At 42.5% G+C, this 18,256-nt stretch overlaps 1 protein-coding gene across 4 annotated transcripts in view; it reads left to right on the top strand.

Annotated features, from left to right (window-relative positions):
* Nucleotides 1-18,256, top strand: part of CHCHD3 (coiled-coil-helix-coiled-coil-helix domain containing 3) — a 200,602-nt gene that overhangs the window by 20,425 nt on the left and 161,921 nt on the right. For all 4 annotated transcript variants that reach the window (XM_064142736.1, XM_064142735.1, XM_064142738.1 and 1 more), the window contains exon 3: nt 10,813-10,897. In XM_064142736.1, the coding sequence (XP_063998806.1) occupies nt 10,813-10,897 (85 nt within the window). The remainder of the gene's footprint in view (nt 1-10,812; nt 10,898-18,256) is intronic.

Below are 18,256 nucleotides of genomic sequence, written 5' to 3'. Positions count from 1 at the left end.
TTTTTACTTTTCTGTCTATTCTATGGCTTTGTCCTTGTTTGAGCTAGAGCAGAATTAATTCTGGTCAGCAATTTGACCTGTTAGCTCAGGCTTTTCTCAGGAGCTGCACTTGCTGAAGTTCAGGGCTTGTTTGAACACAGTGACTGCTCCTAACAGTGAGAACACTGATGGTTAGAGTCACTGTAAAGGGCTGGGCTAAAGAAAGGCTCTTGCTTAGACTTGCTCCTGTGCAGACCAAGGGCATTGCTACATCTTTTGTCCCATGCTAGGGTGCAGTAAGTCAAAGATGGTACCTGCAGGGAGAAATGGATTGGAAAGATAACCCTGAACTGAACAACAAGGGATTCTATTCTGTGGACATAGACTCCTGTCAAGCTTTATACTGAAGACTATACATTCATTTGTATTTTCTCTATCTTATTAGCTTGTCAGAATGTAACCTTGGACATACTGGGAAGTCCTCCACTTCTCTTGTTTAGGTGTCAATCTCAGAAGTGAGTTGTGTTAAACACAGCAGTTAAGAACAGGCAGATACAACCCAGTTCAATAAATCCAGGGAAAACCTTCTTATCCTGCTCTCTCTTTTTTGTTTCTCCTCCCCCTCAAGAACTCCATTGTTTTTCTACTGAAGTTGCCACACTGAAACAAACTTGCTTTGTTATGTCTTGTTTCAAATTTCAATTAGTATAAATTGATTGATAGCCACATTTGCATTGTAAAGTAGATGATGTAATGTACGCAAAAGTGCCTTTGGAAAGGGAAATTATTAACTATTTTTAAATTATGCACACTTAATTGCATTGTTTTTGTATTTAATTACCCTATGAGCTTGTTTAAGTGTTGTTGCACATTACCAGTGTTTAACAATTAATTCAAATTTCTGTCCTTGGAGGCATGCTTTGAGCTTGTACTGAATCTGTGATTGTAGGAAGTGCTACTGATTACGAGTTCAGATGGAGGAATTGTGGTCTGGTGGTAGTTAAGCTCACTGTGAGTCAGCAGTGTGCTCTTGTGGCTAAGGAGGTCAATGTTCTTCTGGGTTACATTTAAAAGTGTGGCCCTCAGATAAAGGGAGGTTCTCTCAACCATCTCCCTGGGCAACCCGTTCTAGCCTCTCATCACTGTCATGCTCAACAACTTCCTCCTCACGTCCAGCCTGAACCTACCCATCTCCAGCTTCACTCCATTCCCCCTAGTCCTTTCACTCCCTGATATCCTGAAAAGTCCTTCCCCAGCTTGTTTGTAGACCCCCTTCAGATCCTGAAAGGCCACAATAAGGTCACCTGGGAGCCTTTTCTTCTCCAGACTGAACAGCCACAACTCTGTCAGTCTGTCCTCAAAGGAGAAGACAATACCATCTCATAAATAATTACTTGTCCCTCCATTACAGAAACCTTCTCAATGCTGATCAATAATCTAAAGAACCAGGGTCAAGGGTATGGGGCCAGATTCCTTTAAGTGGTGCCCAGTCACAGGAAAAAAGTAGTGAATGTGGAACAGAACACAGGAAGTCACATCTGAACTCAATTAAGAACTGTGCTCTGAGGGTAAGAGAGCCATGGAGCAGGCTGGCCAGGGAGGTTGTGGAGTTGTCTTCAGAGAGATTCCAAACCCACCTCCACGTTCTGATTGTGTGCATCCTGCTCTAGGTGACCCTGCTTTAGCATTGATTTTGGGCTAGATGATCTCATTGCTGCTTACTGCTACCTGAACAGAGGCTGTAGCCAGATGGAGGTTGGTCTCTTCTCCCAGTCAACCAGCAACAGAACAAGAGGACACAGTCTCAAGTTCTGCCATGGGAAGTCTAGGCTGGATGTTAGGAGGAAGTGCTGCCCAGGGAGGTGGTGGAGTTGCTGTGGCTGGAGGTGTTGAAGCAAAGCCTGGATGAGGCACTTAGTGCCATATTCTAGTTGGCCAGGGCTGGGTGCTGTGTTGGACTGGAGGAACTTGGAGCTTTCTTCCAACCTGGTTGATTCTGTTATCTCCACAGGTCCCTTCTGCCTCACCACATTTAATCAATAATGAAATGAGTTTGACTTAAAAACTTGGAATAGTATTTTCTGTAGTGTGCAAGAAGCATTTTTATAGCTTTCTTAAACATTTTTAGGAGTCTGGGGTAAGATTTTGTTCAGTGTAAATGATATTTAAATCAAACTGAGGTATGTAATTCTGCCTGTGAATTTTATGCTCATAGGAGTTATCTGATTGACAGCTCTGAGCTGAAGCCTCTCATATGCACAGAGTAGGGGTAGATTGACTCGCATTGATTTACCAGTGCACTTTAACCTGGTCCTCAAGTAACCTATTTCAAGGGTGAGACAAACTTTTTGCTTCCATTCTTAGCTGTTTGAGACAAGTTTGAGGGATGTCAGGAAAGGTACCAGTATTTTTTCTTCTTCTTGTTTAACTGGGTAAGAAAAGAAGTACAAATTATTGTATGCTAGTTGAGTGCCTATCACTTAGAGTTGGCTACTCTCTCTGAGTTAAGACCAATGAAGTTGGCATTTTGTCTTTTGGCTGTTCAGCTCAAGTGCCTGCTGTTGTTGTTGATGTGTTTTGTGTGATACATGGAATATAGATGTAAACGCTCCACTTTGGACCATCTGGTAAGTAGAAAGAATAAATTGAGGTGATTTGCTTATTGTAACATTGGTGTTATGCATCCTACACAGGAATGTGGGTGAAGAAGGTGTTTCAGTTGTGGAAGGCCCATTGTGTGTTCACAAGCCCACAGCTTGATGACGTGAAGGTGCTGGGCTGCCGATGCATGCTTTCTACTTCAGTATTTATGACTCTTAATGTGCAGTTAGGAATTTTCCTAGTGACATCTTCATTAACTTTAATGTCTACAAAGCTGCAGTTGCCCTGCCAGCTACTGAGACAGATGATGGTCTGGAAGACAGCCCTAAGGTACATTGTCCCAAGTGAGCTGGTTAATGTTCATACTTAATGTGCATGGGGACATAGGAGCTGCCTTGTTGGATCAGATCGATGACTTCAATGGTCTGATGCTCTACTGTCATAACAGATGCTACAGAGATGAGTGCAAGGAAATTTGCAGTAACTGTGAAAGTTTTTCCAGACAGAAAAGAAGTCCTGCTGTTTCAGACAGTGGTTGGTACATAGCTTGAAGCTCTGTTCTTCAGCTCTGCTTTGTAGGGTATGTAGAGTGTTCTTTAGTGTGTTTTCCCTTCTGGATTTCACTTGCTTTTGGTGGCTGGTGAGGCCACACTTGGAATACCAGGTACAGTTTTGGGCTCACTCCAAGAAAGACATGGAGGTACTGGAGTATGTCCAGAAGAGGGCAGCAAAGCTGATGAGTGGGTCTTGTGAGGAGTGGTTGTGGGAACTGGGGTTTAGTCTGGAGAAAAGGAGGCTGGAGAGAGACCTTTCTTAATCTCTACAACTCCTTCAAAGGCAGTTGTAATGAGTCAGTCTCTTCTCCTATGTAACAAGCAACTGGATGAGAGGAAATGATCTCAAGTTGCAATGGCTGGGATAATTAGATTGGATATTAGGAGAAACTTCTTCATTGAAAGAATGGTCAGGCACTGGAACAGGCTGCTCAGGGCAGTAGTGGGGTCGCTGTCCCTGGAAGCTTTCAGAAAATGGGTGTATGTGGTGCTGAGTGGCACCATTCAGCAGTTTAACAGTTGGGTGTGATCTTGGAGCTCTTCTCCAGTATTAATGATTCTGTGATTCTCTTTGGGCCTTTATGTAGTTGCTCTCTGAGAGGTTTCTTGTTCACTGGATGCACTTTTGTAATAGTTGAGCAGAATGAAGAGAAGTGCAACTGGTTTCTTTGACTTTCTTTGGGTGAATTTGTTCTCTGGCTGTTAGTTAAGTATTCTCTAAAAGACTTTGGATTGTATCAATCCAGAGTGTCTCTGAAATAACTTAATGCACATGCTCTTTCAAGAGAGTTTAGTCAGGGTCCCTGATAATACATGTTTCCATTAATGACTGTTTTGAAAATGAAGATTAATGGGCAGATCTCCAGCTCTTTAGGCTAGAAGGTGTTTGATTAATTTGTCCATACTTAATTCCTGATTTCTCAGACTAATCTTTTTTAGGCTGCAGGTGTCTGGTTTCTGCTTCAGGTGGTACCTTATTGCTGTAGTAACTATCACACTGAATGCTTTTTCTTACGAAGAAACTGCTTTTCAGTGAGGAAAATCTTGTGACTAGCAAGGGCTGAGGAGGTGGAGAAAAATAATTCAAGTGGGTGCATTGCACATACCCTTGTGCACCAACCTGTAGTAGGCCTAGGAGATAAAACTGCTGATAGCTTCAAGCATTGATGTTGTAGAAAGTCTTGGCTTTGCTCTTAGTGGACAGCCTTTGAAGTTCCAAGATGAAGCAAGTATAGTGTATCTGAAACATCACTAACCCTTGCTAAGTGCACAAGCAATTCTTTGTCCTTAGCTCCTTTGCCTTCATGAATTGTTTCATTTGGAAAAGACCTTTTAAGGTCATAAGAACCAAGTCGTGGTTTAGCGTCAGTCTTTCAGCACCAAATCTGTGTCTTTTGAACATCTCCAGGCGTGGGGATTCAACCACCTCTCTGGGAAGCCTATTCCAGTGTTTCATAACATTATCACTGAAGATACTTGTACTAATATCCAACCTAAACCTCCCCAGTATAACCAGAGGACTCTTATCCTATAACTTCTTACATGGGAAAAGAGACCAACCTCCATCTCCCTACAAGCACCATTCAGGTAGCTGTAGACAGTCAGAAGGTCTCCCTGCAGCCTCCTCTTCTTGAGGCTGAACAACCTCAGTTCCTCCTCACCGGATCTGTTCTTCAGATGTTTCACCAGCTGGGCTCTGAGTGGCCTATCTAGTTGGACATGTCTGCTGGAAATTACAACAGGGTCGAACTAGATGACCTTTAGAGGTCCTTCACCCCCCAAACTATTCTATGATTTGACTGTCTTGTCCTCTTCTATACTCTTAAGGGTTTGTTTTAAATGTTTAAAGAAGCTCGGTGTATCTTTTGCTGTGTATGGGAAGGAGAAGGTAACTGAACAAGATATGTTACACTTAAAAAGAGGAAATTTATTAGAGGATCAAAAAAGGAACTGTCTCTGGATTATAGGTATCTTAGTGTGTGTTTGCATGAAGTGAAAATGATTCAAATAATTGTCTTCACTTACCTGTACTTTCAAAAGTTAGTCTGTGCATGAAGAGGCAGAAATGCCTCAGGCATTTGTGCTGTCAATGTCAGATAGAAATGACCACATGTTTCAAACTGATCCAAAAGAGTAGATGGGCAAATAAGATTAGGAGACCATCAAAATGGCCTTGTGCTTTGACAGTTACTGCTTGGTCTGCTCAGATGCAGGGAGGAGTTCTGTGGGGTTTAGCATGTGTCTGTGCTAAGAGTCTGGTCACTCTTTTAAACACTCTGCAACCTGCTGCTAGATCTGAGCATGGTAATGAGCCCATTGGCACTGCTGCTGGTGGTCCTCTGTTGCCATTATTCAGAGGAGAATACTGTTCATCAGACACCTACCAGCATCCCTCTTCACATGCTAAGAGGACAGAGAGGAGTTATTTCTGACTGTAGCATTGTGACTTTTTGACTCCAGTTCTCATTACTGACCATCTATCAAGATTGTCCTGTGAGGTGAGCGGTGCATTAGCACATTCACGTGTGGGAAGCAGCAGAGCTGAATACATTTTACACTCTTGTAGGGGCATAGGAAAGAGCTGGGATGCAAGTGTGGCCTCTCTAAATGCACTTGCTGGAAAATTGTCCACATTTGTCTGCTCTGGGATGTATTTACTTTGAAGCTGACACTGATTTCGGTATCCTGAAGAACTTCAGCTACTCAGAGGGGGTGGTGGTGGAAATGGCTGTGTCATTTTTGGCAATTGCTAGATACTTAATGCTTCCAGACTGTGATTAGTTCAGCAGCCTTCCACCCACTGGTTTCTAATTCTTCGACAGTTTAATGCCTAGCTCTGTTTCTGATGTGTTATTGTCTTCTGGGAGAGAAATGTTACTGCTTTTAGAACCGTGGTATCTGGAGAAGACCTTTCAGAACATCGAATCCAAGCGTATTAGATAGAAACAGTTCCTTTTTTATCCTCTTTCTAGTAATAAATTAAATTTCCTCTTTTTAAGTGCTTTTTCCCCTAGAATAAATTCCTCCTACATAGAGAACTGCCATTTTTCTACTGAAACATCATAAAGTTCCCATTTGGGAGCTACCTAATTACATCTTACAATAATTCTGTTGAATGATCTATAGCTCCACTTTAATTCCCTATTAGTATTTGGCTGATCGATGAGTAACCTAATTGATTCTTAAGGTCAGATGTCTTTATTGGCTCATACCTTAATCTTTTCTCATTATGACTTAAACATTCTATGGTCTGTTGGAGTTCTTGTACTCATTTCTGTACACCAGAACAATAAAATTCATGATGTGTACATGGTGGTGAGCAATGTGATTAGGCAGTGTTGTGTGTTCTTGGGTCCTTTTCTAAAAGGCCATGAAATATTGAGGGATCTGTGTTGAGAAGAACTGCAGTAGCAAAGTTTGGTCATAGGTTTTCAATTGATTTTGTTAATGAGGTTGCTGTGATATGAAATTCTTTACTTTTATGGCAGCTTAATCATTTCAATCACAAGGAAAAACTTATTCACTGAGGTTGACAGAACACTGTAACAGGCTGTCACAGAGGTTGTGGATTCACTTTCTCTGGAGACATTCAAAACATGCCTGGGTGCGTTCCTGTGTGACCTACTCTAGGTGATCCTGCTCTGGCAGGGGGATTGGACTAGATGATCTTTTGAGATCCCATCCCACCTTCACTGTTCTATGATTATGTGATTTTGAGTTTGCAAGTGCAGAACCTGAACTGCTCTCCTTTTGGCTTGTGATGCTTACTAAGAGGCTGATGTGTGCTGCAGTACAGAAACGGGATCTTGCCATTGACTGAGAGTTTGTTAAAATGTTTGTTTCCCCTTAATACTCAGGGAGTAGCAGAGCTTATTTTGGAGATGTACAGGTGTGCTGTTAACTCAATATCATCTCAAAGTATCCCTAAATAGCCTCAGAAGAGGAAATGCTGGAGTAGTGTAAATAACAAAATTGTCCAAATAAAGAGGTTTCGCCTTTTTATTGGGGGTTTGTGATGATAATGTGGTACAAGACTTGTAGATGAAAATGTACAGGTAAATACATTCATGTAATTTCAGGCTGAGGTCTGACTTGCTATTCACAAGCATGATTTCTCCACATAACTGTTTCAGTCATCCAAGCAGTTGCTGCAGAAGGCAGGGTGGATATTGATTCATTCGGCTTTACTTATGATGCTTATAACTGAATTAGTTGGCCAGGGCTCCTGAGGAAGCTGTTTCATTCATTCATGAAATCCACTGCTTTAAATGTCTGCTTCAGGATGAGAAAAAATGTGGTCTAGGCTATGAAGCATAATGAGAATGTGTACTAGTGATGTTGTAGGTAATTTGTAGATGCCAAGGGTTAGAGTTGGGCTGGCGCCTAGATGAGTGACAGATGCTGTATATGAACCTGACTGCCTTGCCGAAGGGGAGAGGAAGGGAATAAGGGGGAGAGACTGATGGGTTGGGGAAGAAACTAAACCAGCTGGAATGGAAATGATGATGATGATAATCATAAACCCAAAGTGGAGCCCAACCCCTGATATTGATTGATCTTACAGTCATCACTAGTGCTGGGAGCAGGCACTCGAGAACTCCAGATTGGACTTGGAGGCAGACAAGAATCAGATTCAGGAGCTGGATTCAGGAACATATGAAATGAGGTTGAAGGCGGAATTGAATGCGGAATGGACAGACTTCCCTGGACATGAGCTGGTGCAGGAGAGTCTTAACCCAAGAAGGAATTCCTTCTTGGTCAGTTTAGAGTCACCTGTCTTTGCTGCTCCTCCCCACAGGTGGCATCTCTGACTTAACTGCACCCCAGCATGGGACACAAGATGTAGCAGTGCCTTTGATGTGCACAGGAGCAAGTCTAAGCAAGAGCCTTTCTGTAGCCCAGCCTTTGGCTGTGAGTCTCCCCATCAGTGTTGTCACTGCTAGAAGCAGCCCCTGTCTGCACAAGCCTGCCCTGAACTTAAGCAAGTGCAGTTCCTGAGAAGGGCCTGGACTTTGAAGTCTAGTCACTGACCAGAGTTAGTTCTGCTCTAGCTGGAAAGCAGGGAAAGCAAACTCCTGGAGACAAGGTCACAAAGATATGTGGCTGTTCCTCATGGACATTTTATAGGTGTGTCTCTAGTATTTTAATACTCCAGTTGCTGCCTAATATAGGTAAGTAGCTGCTTCCACAAAGGTGGCACTAGAATTTGAGGCTGTCTCAGTTTTGTGTTCCAATCACTTGTTCTGCTCTAAGGCATTTTACCTTGATTTGTCAAAACCCTGCCAAAATACTACCTAAGCAAGTGTTTTTGTTACATTTTAGGGCAGTTGAAGGAAGGTCTGTCTCCTTCTGGAACTGAACATCCACGTTATGCTCAAGCCATAGGCGTTTTAGAGTGAGATTATGCCTCTTAAATTAGTGGAATTTGAGCCAGATGCTTCATGGAAGTAAGGGAATTATCCATGTGGGTGTACTGGAACAAGAATGCTGCAGAGTTAGAAGTACAGCTCAGCTGCTGTAGGTGCATTTTTATTTCAGACAGGCAGATCTAGATTAAGATTTATATTAGAATAACCCTGGAGAGAACTCTAATTTTTTGAACTTTCTGCTGCTATACTTTACAGTCATTTTCTTCTCCTCTAGGTAAACTTACTCTTATTGATTGCTACAAATCAACATTTTATGCAAAGTTAACAGCTGTGCTACTGAAGTTGGTATAATTTTAGGTTGTCAAGTTACTATATTTTCCCAAATGATAACTACTGCTATGGAGAGTTTAGAAAGTTTTGACTTGGAAAGGATCTTTGAAGGTCGTTTAGTCCAACGCTGCTTTAGTCATCGGGGACATCCTCAACTAGATGAGGTTGCTCAGGCCTTGGAACAGCCTGACCTGGAATGGTTCCTGGCATGGGCCATCCACCACTTACATGGGCAGCTTGAGCCAGTGCCTCATCACCCTCACTCTAAAAAATGACTTTTTTTATTTCTCTTTCCAGTTTGAAGCCATCACCTCTTTATCTTGTTGCAGTAGGCCATAGGATGAGAGAATGCTTTGGTTTGGAAGGGATCTTGCAAGGTCATGTAGTCCAAGCCCTTTGCAGTGAGCAGGGACATCTCTGGCTGTGAAGTTTTGTTAGGTGGGGTGGTGGTGTTGTTGTTGTTTTGGATGTGGTGTGTGGTGCATTTGTGTTTGTGGTGTTTTTTTAATCCCTACTCTGTATGTATCAAGTTGCATTTGGATAGAGATAGTAAACCATTTCACAGGTTCACGAGATGCTAGGAGTTGGAAGGGACCCATGGAGATCAAGTCCAACCCCCCTGCCAGAGCAAGACCACACAATCTAGCACAGATCACAGAGGAACACATCCAGACAGGCCTTGAATGTCTCCAGAGAAGGAGACTCCACAACCTCTCTGGGCAGCCTGTTCCAGTGCTCTGTGATCCTTACAGTAAAGAAGCTCTTCTTGCGTTAAGGCAGAACCTCTCTTGCTGCAACTTACACCCATTGCTCCTTGTCCTATTCCAGGGAGCAGTGAGCAGAGCCTGTCCCCCCCCCCCTCCCCCGTCCTGGCCAGCCTTCTGATACTTATAAATATTTATCAAATCTCCTCTCGGTCTTCTTTTCTCCAGACTATGAAGCCTCAGGACCCTCAGCCTCTCTTCATAAGGCAGTGCCCTCCAGTTCCCTAATCATCCTTGTAGCCCTCTGCTCGAAGTGAGGTTGTTTACTGTGGTTTTTTTGAGGCTGAAACAACCTTTGCAGTATGGCTGCTTTTGGAAGTCTTGAAAAATGTGTACTGTTGGCAGAACTCTTACTAAAGAAAAGAGCAAACCACTTCTCATCTCTGTGGGCCAGATTGTTCAGAAGTAGCCAGCTGCTTGTAGATGCTGGGATAGTTAATATTGAATGGTATTGGTGTAGTAACCTGCACAACTGAGAGCTTGAATCTCAAAGGAAGTTGGGAATAGATCTTTTTTTTTGCATTTCAAAACCTAATTGCATGGATTTTGGTAGTCTTAGAGCTGTTTTTCAAGCTCATGGCATTTGTGGCTCTCACTTTTTCTGCTTCTGGGTGAAGTTTATTCATACATTTTATGTTACTTCACTAGACTTTGCACTGGTTTATCTGACAATGATCTAAGTCAAGAAAATATTTCCATACCTGCTTGTTTAAACAAAAATGGGAGGATTGGAGAGAACATTTTTATAAGAAGAAATTAGACTCATGGGTATATAGGATGTTGGAAATGCTTTGTTGGTTAAAACATGCATCTGAAAATGCTGGATTGTTCAGAGCAAGGTCTTTCTCTTGGTTTCATATAAATTAAAGCAGCATTTAATGACTTCACTATTTAGGTCTCAGTCCCTCCATCCCTCCCCTCAGTTAAACTTTATAAAGACAATTGTTTAATTTAACATCTAGTTTATGTTGGTTTTTTTTTTTTTTAAATTTTAGATAGATTTCATCTCCAAGTTATTTTAATAAGAGTAATTTTCCAAGGCACTCATGTGGTATGCTAAAATCTGCAAGGTGGTTATAGCACAAGAAAAGACTCCAACTGCTTTATAGAAAACAGAATATAAATAAAATGAAGTGCTGTGTTATGCAGCTGTATCTGTAATTAGGAATATGTTGTGTTCCCTTAACATTTCATTTAATTTTCCTTTAATTGTAGTTAATGATGAAGAGCTAAAGAAAAGAATAGCTGAAGAGCTGGCGTTAGAACGAGCCAGGAGAGACTCTGAAGCTCAGAAGAGAAGGTTGGTTTGTTAATAACAACATTTAAAGCAAACATGTAGTTAATGCTTTTATTGCTGTTATTTATCCACTTCCTATACACAGTTGTTTTATGCCCTCAGATAAAATGGTAGGTAAGATAAGACCTTTGGGCAATACAGCAAGTTTTGATACTAAATACATGTTAAAACAACAAATTGACAGAAATTTCCTTGTAAGAGCTGACAGAAAATGCTGATGTAAATCCCTTTTGACCTCATGAGCCTGATTTTTTTGCAGTCTTTTAAGCTTAATCTTTTTTGATTTCTCTTGAGTCCAAATAATCATTTGGTGATGTAGAGATGGGAAGAGCTTGAGAGCAGCATCAAAAGGTAAATCTTAGCAGCAATAAAAATGGGCATTCTTGTTATTTCTGATTTTTAAGTATTTCTGTGAGCTCCAATATGTTTTGAACTGCTTCACTAGTACAGCAGAGTGCTTTCAAGAGGCAGATTACTGGATTAAAACAATTTGAATAGAAAACAGTTTTGATATCACTTCTGTACATTGAACTATTGGACAGGGCTGGGTGATGTTGGAGGTCTCTTCCAACCTGGTTGATTTTATGATTCTATGAAATGTTTATTTTACCCAGCCTGGGCAAAAGTGGGGTTTGCTGGGGTTCAGTACTGGAGTCAGATCTTTCTGGGGATGAGAGGGTCAAGGGTACCCTCGGCAGGTTTGTAGATGACACCAATTTGGATAGCAGTGTTGATCTGCTTGAACATAGGGAGGTGCTACAGAGAGGGCTGGAATGGCTGGATCAGTGGATTGAGACTGATTGTATGTGATTCAACAAGGCCTAGTGCTGGGTCCTGCACGTGAGTCCCAACTACCCCAGGAGTGCTCCAGCCTTGGGGAAGGCTGCACAGCAGAGAAAGACCTGGGGGTGTTAGTTGCAAGCAGGATTAAGGTGGTGGTTGTTCCACTGTACTTCGCATTGGTGAGACCACACCTCAAATGCTGGGTTCAGTTTTGGGCCCCTCACTCAAAAAAGGACATTGAAGTGCTGGAGCATGTCCAGAGAAGGGCAGCAAAGCTGATGAAGGGTCTGGAGAACAAGTTGTAGGACTGACTGAGGGAGCTGGAGGAAAGGACGCTGAGGGGAGACCACCTTGCTCTGTAATTCCTTGCAAAGAGGTCAGAGTTGTGAGGGAGTTGGTCTCTTTCTCAAGGAACAAGTGATAGGACAACAGAAAATTGCCTGAAATTGTGCTGGGGAGGCTTAAGTTGGACATGAGGAACAATTTCTTTCCTGAAAGGATTGTCAATCCCTGGAACAGGCTAACCAGGGAAATGGGGATTCACTCCCCCTGGAACTACTTAAAAGCCATGTAGATATGGAAGTGGACATGGTTTAATGGTGACTTGGCAGCGCTGAATAGTGCTTGGACTTGGATGATCTTAAAGGTCCTTTCCAGCCTAAATGATGCTGTACTTGCAGCAATTGGCAGTTTTGCTTTGAAGGAGTGAGCAGGATGCTGCAGACTACAGCAGAAGGCTTTGGATGCAGTGTTTTAAAACTCTGCTCCTTGGTGTTCAGTGTGGCTCTGGAGTTACTACTAACAACTGGAAAAAGTCTGTATTGAATTTGCAATGGAGTTTGTACTCAGTTGTCTTCTGGGTTCAGTCATACTTTCAGTGGTTGTTTTTTTTCCTACATAGCTGCTATGACACACCGAAGAGAAATATTAACCTATCCATTGTTCTCCACTCTGAGAATGGGAAAAAACCTCATTATGATAGATTAAAAAAAATTAGGATGTAATTATTACTACTTAAATTGTCTGCATATATATCACTTGTTTCCTACACGTGATTATATTATTTAACTGAGTTAGGTTGATGGAGTATATAATTAAATAGGGCTTTATGAATGTCCCAGGAAACAAGTCAGGCCTTTTTCTGTTTGAACCAGCAATAAAGGAAATCAATATGTTGAAGTGAAATCTCCTCTTTTCAGCTGGGCTCTGACAGGAAAGCCTGTGTTGCATTTGAGCTTTGTGTTGATTGCCCAAGAGTTCATCTCGAGCCATGCCAGGGATTTTTGGTTTACAGGAGGGAAGAGAATTATTCCCTAAGAGGCACTGGTGCAGGCTGCCTGGGGCTGTGGTGGAGTCCTCATCCCTGGAAGGATTTAAAAGATGCATGGATGTGGTGCTAAGGGATGTGGTTTAGCAGCAGACTTGGTAATGTTGGGTTAATGGTCAGACTTGATGATAAGGTCTGTTCCAGCCTAAATGATTGCATGGTTTAATGAAACATGGTTGCAAAACAAAAAGGTTTTAAAATTCCAGTGTGGTGTCGTTTGACAGTTTTCAGTAAGATGCCTTCAGTAGTCCATAGTTCTTTTTTCGTGAGTTGTGCATTGGTTTGGGAATTAAGAGGATTAGATTGGCTAGAAGATGTCTCATTGCTGTCTACAACTACCTGAAGGGAGGCTGTAGCCAGGTAGGGATTGGTCTCTTCTGCCTGGCATCTAGCTACAGAACAAGTGGACACAGTCTCAGGTTGTGCCAGGGGAGGTCTGGGCTGGATGTTAGGAGGAAGTTGTTGGCAGACAGACTCATTGGCACTGGAATGGGCTTAGTGCTGTGGTCTAGTTGATTGGCTAGGGCTGGGTGATAGGTTGGAGGATGATCTTGGAGGTCTCTTCCAACCTGGTTGATTCTATGAACAGGAAAAGGCAGGTAATGAGGCCTGACCACCTGAATGTCAGTCTTGCAACTTTGATCTAGGAAAACCAACTTAAAAGTGCTGGAAATCCACTTTTTTTTGTGTTTTGGAGAGATGTATTAGGTTTATTGGCCTGCCATTAGTGAACTGGTATTCAGTTGCAAACTGCTTGACCTTGCACTTCTGATCTGTTGCTTGTTTGATTTGATAGTTCACTACTTGTGTTTTTAAAATGCATGCTGATGGTGACAGAAAATTAAAGATCTTTTGTTTTTACATTCATTTAATGAGTTTTCTTATTGTATGTGGTGTATTTTGCATGTGTACTTTCTGTTTCTCAACCCCATTATTTTTTCCCCTTAGTGAAACCACATTGAAATGTATAAATAACCTGAAACTTGCAACCATTTATGTGTCATTCCAACAATCCAAGATCATCCAGTCCAACCTAGCACCCAGCCCTAGCCAGTCATCTAGACCATGGCACTAAGTGCCTCATCCAGGCTTTGCTTGAACACCTCCAGGGATGGTGACTCCACCACCATCCTGGACAGCCCATTCCAATGCCAATCACTCTCTCTGACAACAACTTCCTCCTAACATCCAGCCTAGACCTCCCCTGGCACAACTTGAGACTGTGTCCCCTTGTTCTCTTGCTGGTTGCCTGGCAGAAGACCCCATCCTCATGTGGCTCTGGACACGTAGGCTGGGTGTTAGGAAGAAGTTCTTCACAGCAGGACTAGTGAGGTGATACTCTCCCCTTAAGACTCTCACCTGGAATACTGTGTTCAGTTCTGGTGCCCCCAGCACAAGATGGACATTGAATTATTGGAGCAGGTCTAGAAGAGGGCCTTGAAGACAATAAGAGGTCTGGAGCACCTTCTCTCTGGGGACAGACTGTGGGAGTTCAGCATGGAAAAGGAAAGGCTCTGGAAAGACCTTACTGTAGCTTTCTGAAGTGTAAAAGTGGCTTATGAGGAAGTTGGAGAGACTTCTTACTAGGGTCTGTAGAGTCAGGGCAAGGAGCAGCAGGTTTAAACAGAGGGAAGGTTGAGTTTGGACATAAAGAAGAAATGTTCTATGACAGGGTAGTGAGATATGCTGCCCAGAGGTGGCAGATGCCCCACCACTGGAAGTGTTCAAAGCTGGCTTTTATGGAACTCTGAGCAACCCAATGTAGTTGAAGATGACCCTGCTCATGGCAGGGAGGTTGGATGGCGTGACCTTTAAAGTCCTCTTCTACCCAAACCATTCTGCAGTTCTGTGATGGCTTTTGATAACTTTCAGCTTTTGCTCTCTTTTGTCTGTTTTGTCTCCTCTGAGGACTTAAACTTTTATCTTGAAAGCCACATGAAAAATGCTGTTCTTGAGTAATGCAGATGATAGATTTTTCAAACATTCCCTGGTAATGAATTGCTGGAGTCTGTTCTGCTTGGCTAGCTGGGCTCCATATGGTGTGGCGTTTTATCTGTCATTAGCTGGAAAACTTATAGCAACCTCTGTGTTTCTGAACATCCTCATCTGTTAAAATAAAATCTTTTTTTCAACTCTAAATCAGCTTTTAAAACCATGTAGACACTGCACGGAGGTGGCTCGCAGTGGTAGGTGATTAGATTGCAGCCATTAGCTTCATTATGTTTTTGTTGTTCTTGTGCTTGGAGTAGGGCCCCTGTATAACTGCAATTCACTTTAGGGTTTAATTGATACTCTGATGTGTCTGAGTGCTTTCCCCCCCCACCTTGTTTTGTAATGTCTCAGCAGTATGTTGCATCTATGACAAGCTCTTAGTAAACTTGGAGTAGTCAGGTTTTGCAGAGGGGAACAACAAAATAGCCAGCAAAAATGTAAAGTGAAAGAAGAATGAAGAACAAGATTGGAGAAGAACCCTTTGGGAAACTACACACCAAAAATGTTACATTAAAATCAATAGCAGGGTATGACCTTTCTGTGCTGCTCTATATTTTAAAGCTTACTATTGATTTTGGGTTTAATAACATGTTTATTCTAGTTTACTGGCATAGCTCTGGAGAACATAAGGGGAAAATGATTGATTTATTTACAATATTCATTCTGTATTTTACTGAGGTAAGTTTTTAGAGAGCATATTAATGTAACTTCAGCTCATGTTGGTAGTGAGTGCACTAGATCTGGTGAAAACCTCTTGGAAGTAGATTTACACTTAAACCATGGGATTTTTTTTCTTAGGTATTGCCTATGTTGAATTGGGTGATGGGCTTTTTCCTGCACTAGTCTTCTCATGAGGGACAAGAAACTGCTTTGAAAGTAGTTGTAATCTAGTCTTCTGCCACAGGGACTTCTTAAGTGTGATTAGATTAAGTGTGAGAACAGTCACAGAAATATCTTCTCTACTCCTGGCAGTAGGATGGAAAGCTGGAAATACTTAGAAGCAGTAAAAGTAACGATGGTTATTTTGAGATCTGATAGATTAGGAGCCAGAGTGTAATGTCTTCTGGCATCAGTGACCATGCTGTAAAGACCAACTAAAGACATTAAGTAGTTGAGAGTCATGTTTAGCACTGTAAGAGCTGTTTGACAGACCTGCCCCAAAGTTTGCCTCTGGTGAGCCTTGCTCTGCAAATGCTTCCGTGAGGTACATATTACACAGAAAGATTCGAAGAGTGTTTGAAAATACAATTGAGAGAAGCTGCTTTTAAAGGGAAGTTTCTTTATTACTGTTATCATTCCTCTGTGTGAAGTTAGATACCCTGGAGTGAAAAGGTTTATTTTAATGCTTTCTTCAGTGGCATGGAAGAAGGGATGGAGTGCTCCCTGAGCAAGTTTGCCTGTGATACAAAATGGGGAGAAGCAGCTGACACTGTCCATCTGTGCTGCCATTGAGACCTGGACAGTCTGAAGAATTGGGCAGAAAGGAATCTTAAGTTTATCAAGGGCAAAGGTAAGGTTATTCCTCACCTGGAGAGGAATAACCCCTTGCAGCACCATAGCCAGGGGATTGACCTGCTGGAAAGCAGCTCTGCAGAGGAGCTGTGAGTGCTGGTGAACAACATAGAATCATAGAATCAACCAGGTTAGAAGAGACCTCCAACATCATCTCGTCCAACCTAGCACCCAGTCCTATCCAGTCAACCAGACCATGGCATTAAGTGCCTCATCCAGGCTTTGCTTCAACACCTCCAGGGACGGTGACTCCACCACCTCCCTGGGCAGCCCATTCCAATGCCAATCACTCTCTCTGACAACAACTTCCTCCTAACATCCAGCCCAGACCTCCCCTGGCACAACTTGAGACTGTGTCCCCTTGTTCTGTTTCTGGCTGTCTGGGAGAACAGACCAACCCCACCTGGCTGCAACCTCCCTTCAGGTAGACGTAGACAGAAGTGAGGTTACCCCTGAGCCTCCTCTTCTTCAGGCTGCACACCCCCAGCTCCCTCAGCCTCTCCTCATAGGGTTTGTGTTCCAGGCCTTTCACCAGCTTTGTCACCCTTTTCTGGACATGTTCCAGCACCTCAACATGTTCCCTATGAGAGAGTTATGTGCCCTTGTGCACCTTTACCCAGTCTGACTTGTCTTATAAAAGCACTTGGAAGCTTAAGCTGTTTGCACTACCCCATTATGTGTGTCAGAAAGAACCTTAGTTGTTGGTTTGGGAGAGCAAAAAGAGGATGTTTTTTAGTGACAAACAGGACTTTGGAAGATAAGTCATTAGTTAAACACATACTTGAATGAAAGGTAGTGTGACATCTAATGAGGGCCTCCCCTCTCTGAATGTGGCACATGGGTGTGCAGGAGTCTCTCCTTTCAGGTCTGAAGATGAATAATTGGTAGAGAGAGGACATAAAATAATAATTGGGTAAGATCATAGAGAAAGACATTCTGGAGTGTAAGCATGGTGCTGGGCAGTGATGAGGGTATTCATGTGTCCAAATATTCACCAGATATTAACTGCATTTATAAATACATAAAACAAAGAAAAATACTTCCTTGGAGTGTACAAAAGGCCACTTCAGGTTCAGGGTTGAAAAACCTGGCATTAAGACAGCAGCGAGTTGTGGCTTTGTTTGTACAGATGGAGCTGTTCCTATTTTTCCTTTCTAAGAGACCTGCCCTTTCATTGCTGTTTTTCCCTCTCGTGTAGGAGTAGTTTTCCTCATCTGATTTCCAACACAGCAGAAGGATTGAAAAATGAATTTAATCCCCATCTATAATTGTATTGAGGTTTAGGGAACTATGGGGTAATACTACTTGGTCACAGAAAAAGAAATGGGGAGACTGGGTCAAAAATGTCCTCCTACAGGCAAGAGGAGAAGCCAGCATAAAGTATGAAGACCTTTTGGGTTAAGGTTAATCTCTAACACAGGTACTGTTATCAGGTGGGCTTTTCCATCTGATGCCTATCTGAACAGGTCATTCTGTTAGGGAAGCCTCAGTCACCTTCTGCATGGGCTTGCATTCTACCCTTGGAAGATTAGTTCAAAATGACATGGAAACAGAAATGTCTGAATTGCAAAACACCAGGTTAAGAGGGACCTTGCAGATCCTTCTTGCAGATCTGCTCCAGCCTTTCTTGGGAAGAAACACAATCTAGGCAAGATAGCCTAGTTTGCAGCTGTGCTGCTTGTGGAGTGGAGGCTTTGGAAATACCAGTCTACCTTAGAAGCCTATTTTTATTACTTTCTGTTCTTCTG

Source organism: Pogoniulus pusillus, chromosome 4, assembly GCF_015220805.1.
Source record: "Pogoniulus pusillus isolate bPogPus1 chromosome 4, bPogPus1.pri, whole genome shotgun sequence".
Classification (NCBI taxonomy): domain Eukaryota; kingdom Metazoa; phylum Chordata; class Aves; order Piciformes; family Lybiidae; genus Pogoniulus; species Pogoniulus pusillus.
Note: the sequence above shows the minus strand (reverse complement) of the source record. Positions and strands in the feature narration are given on the sequence as shown.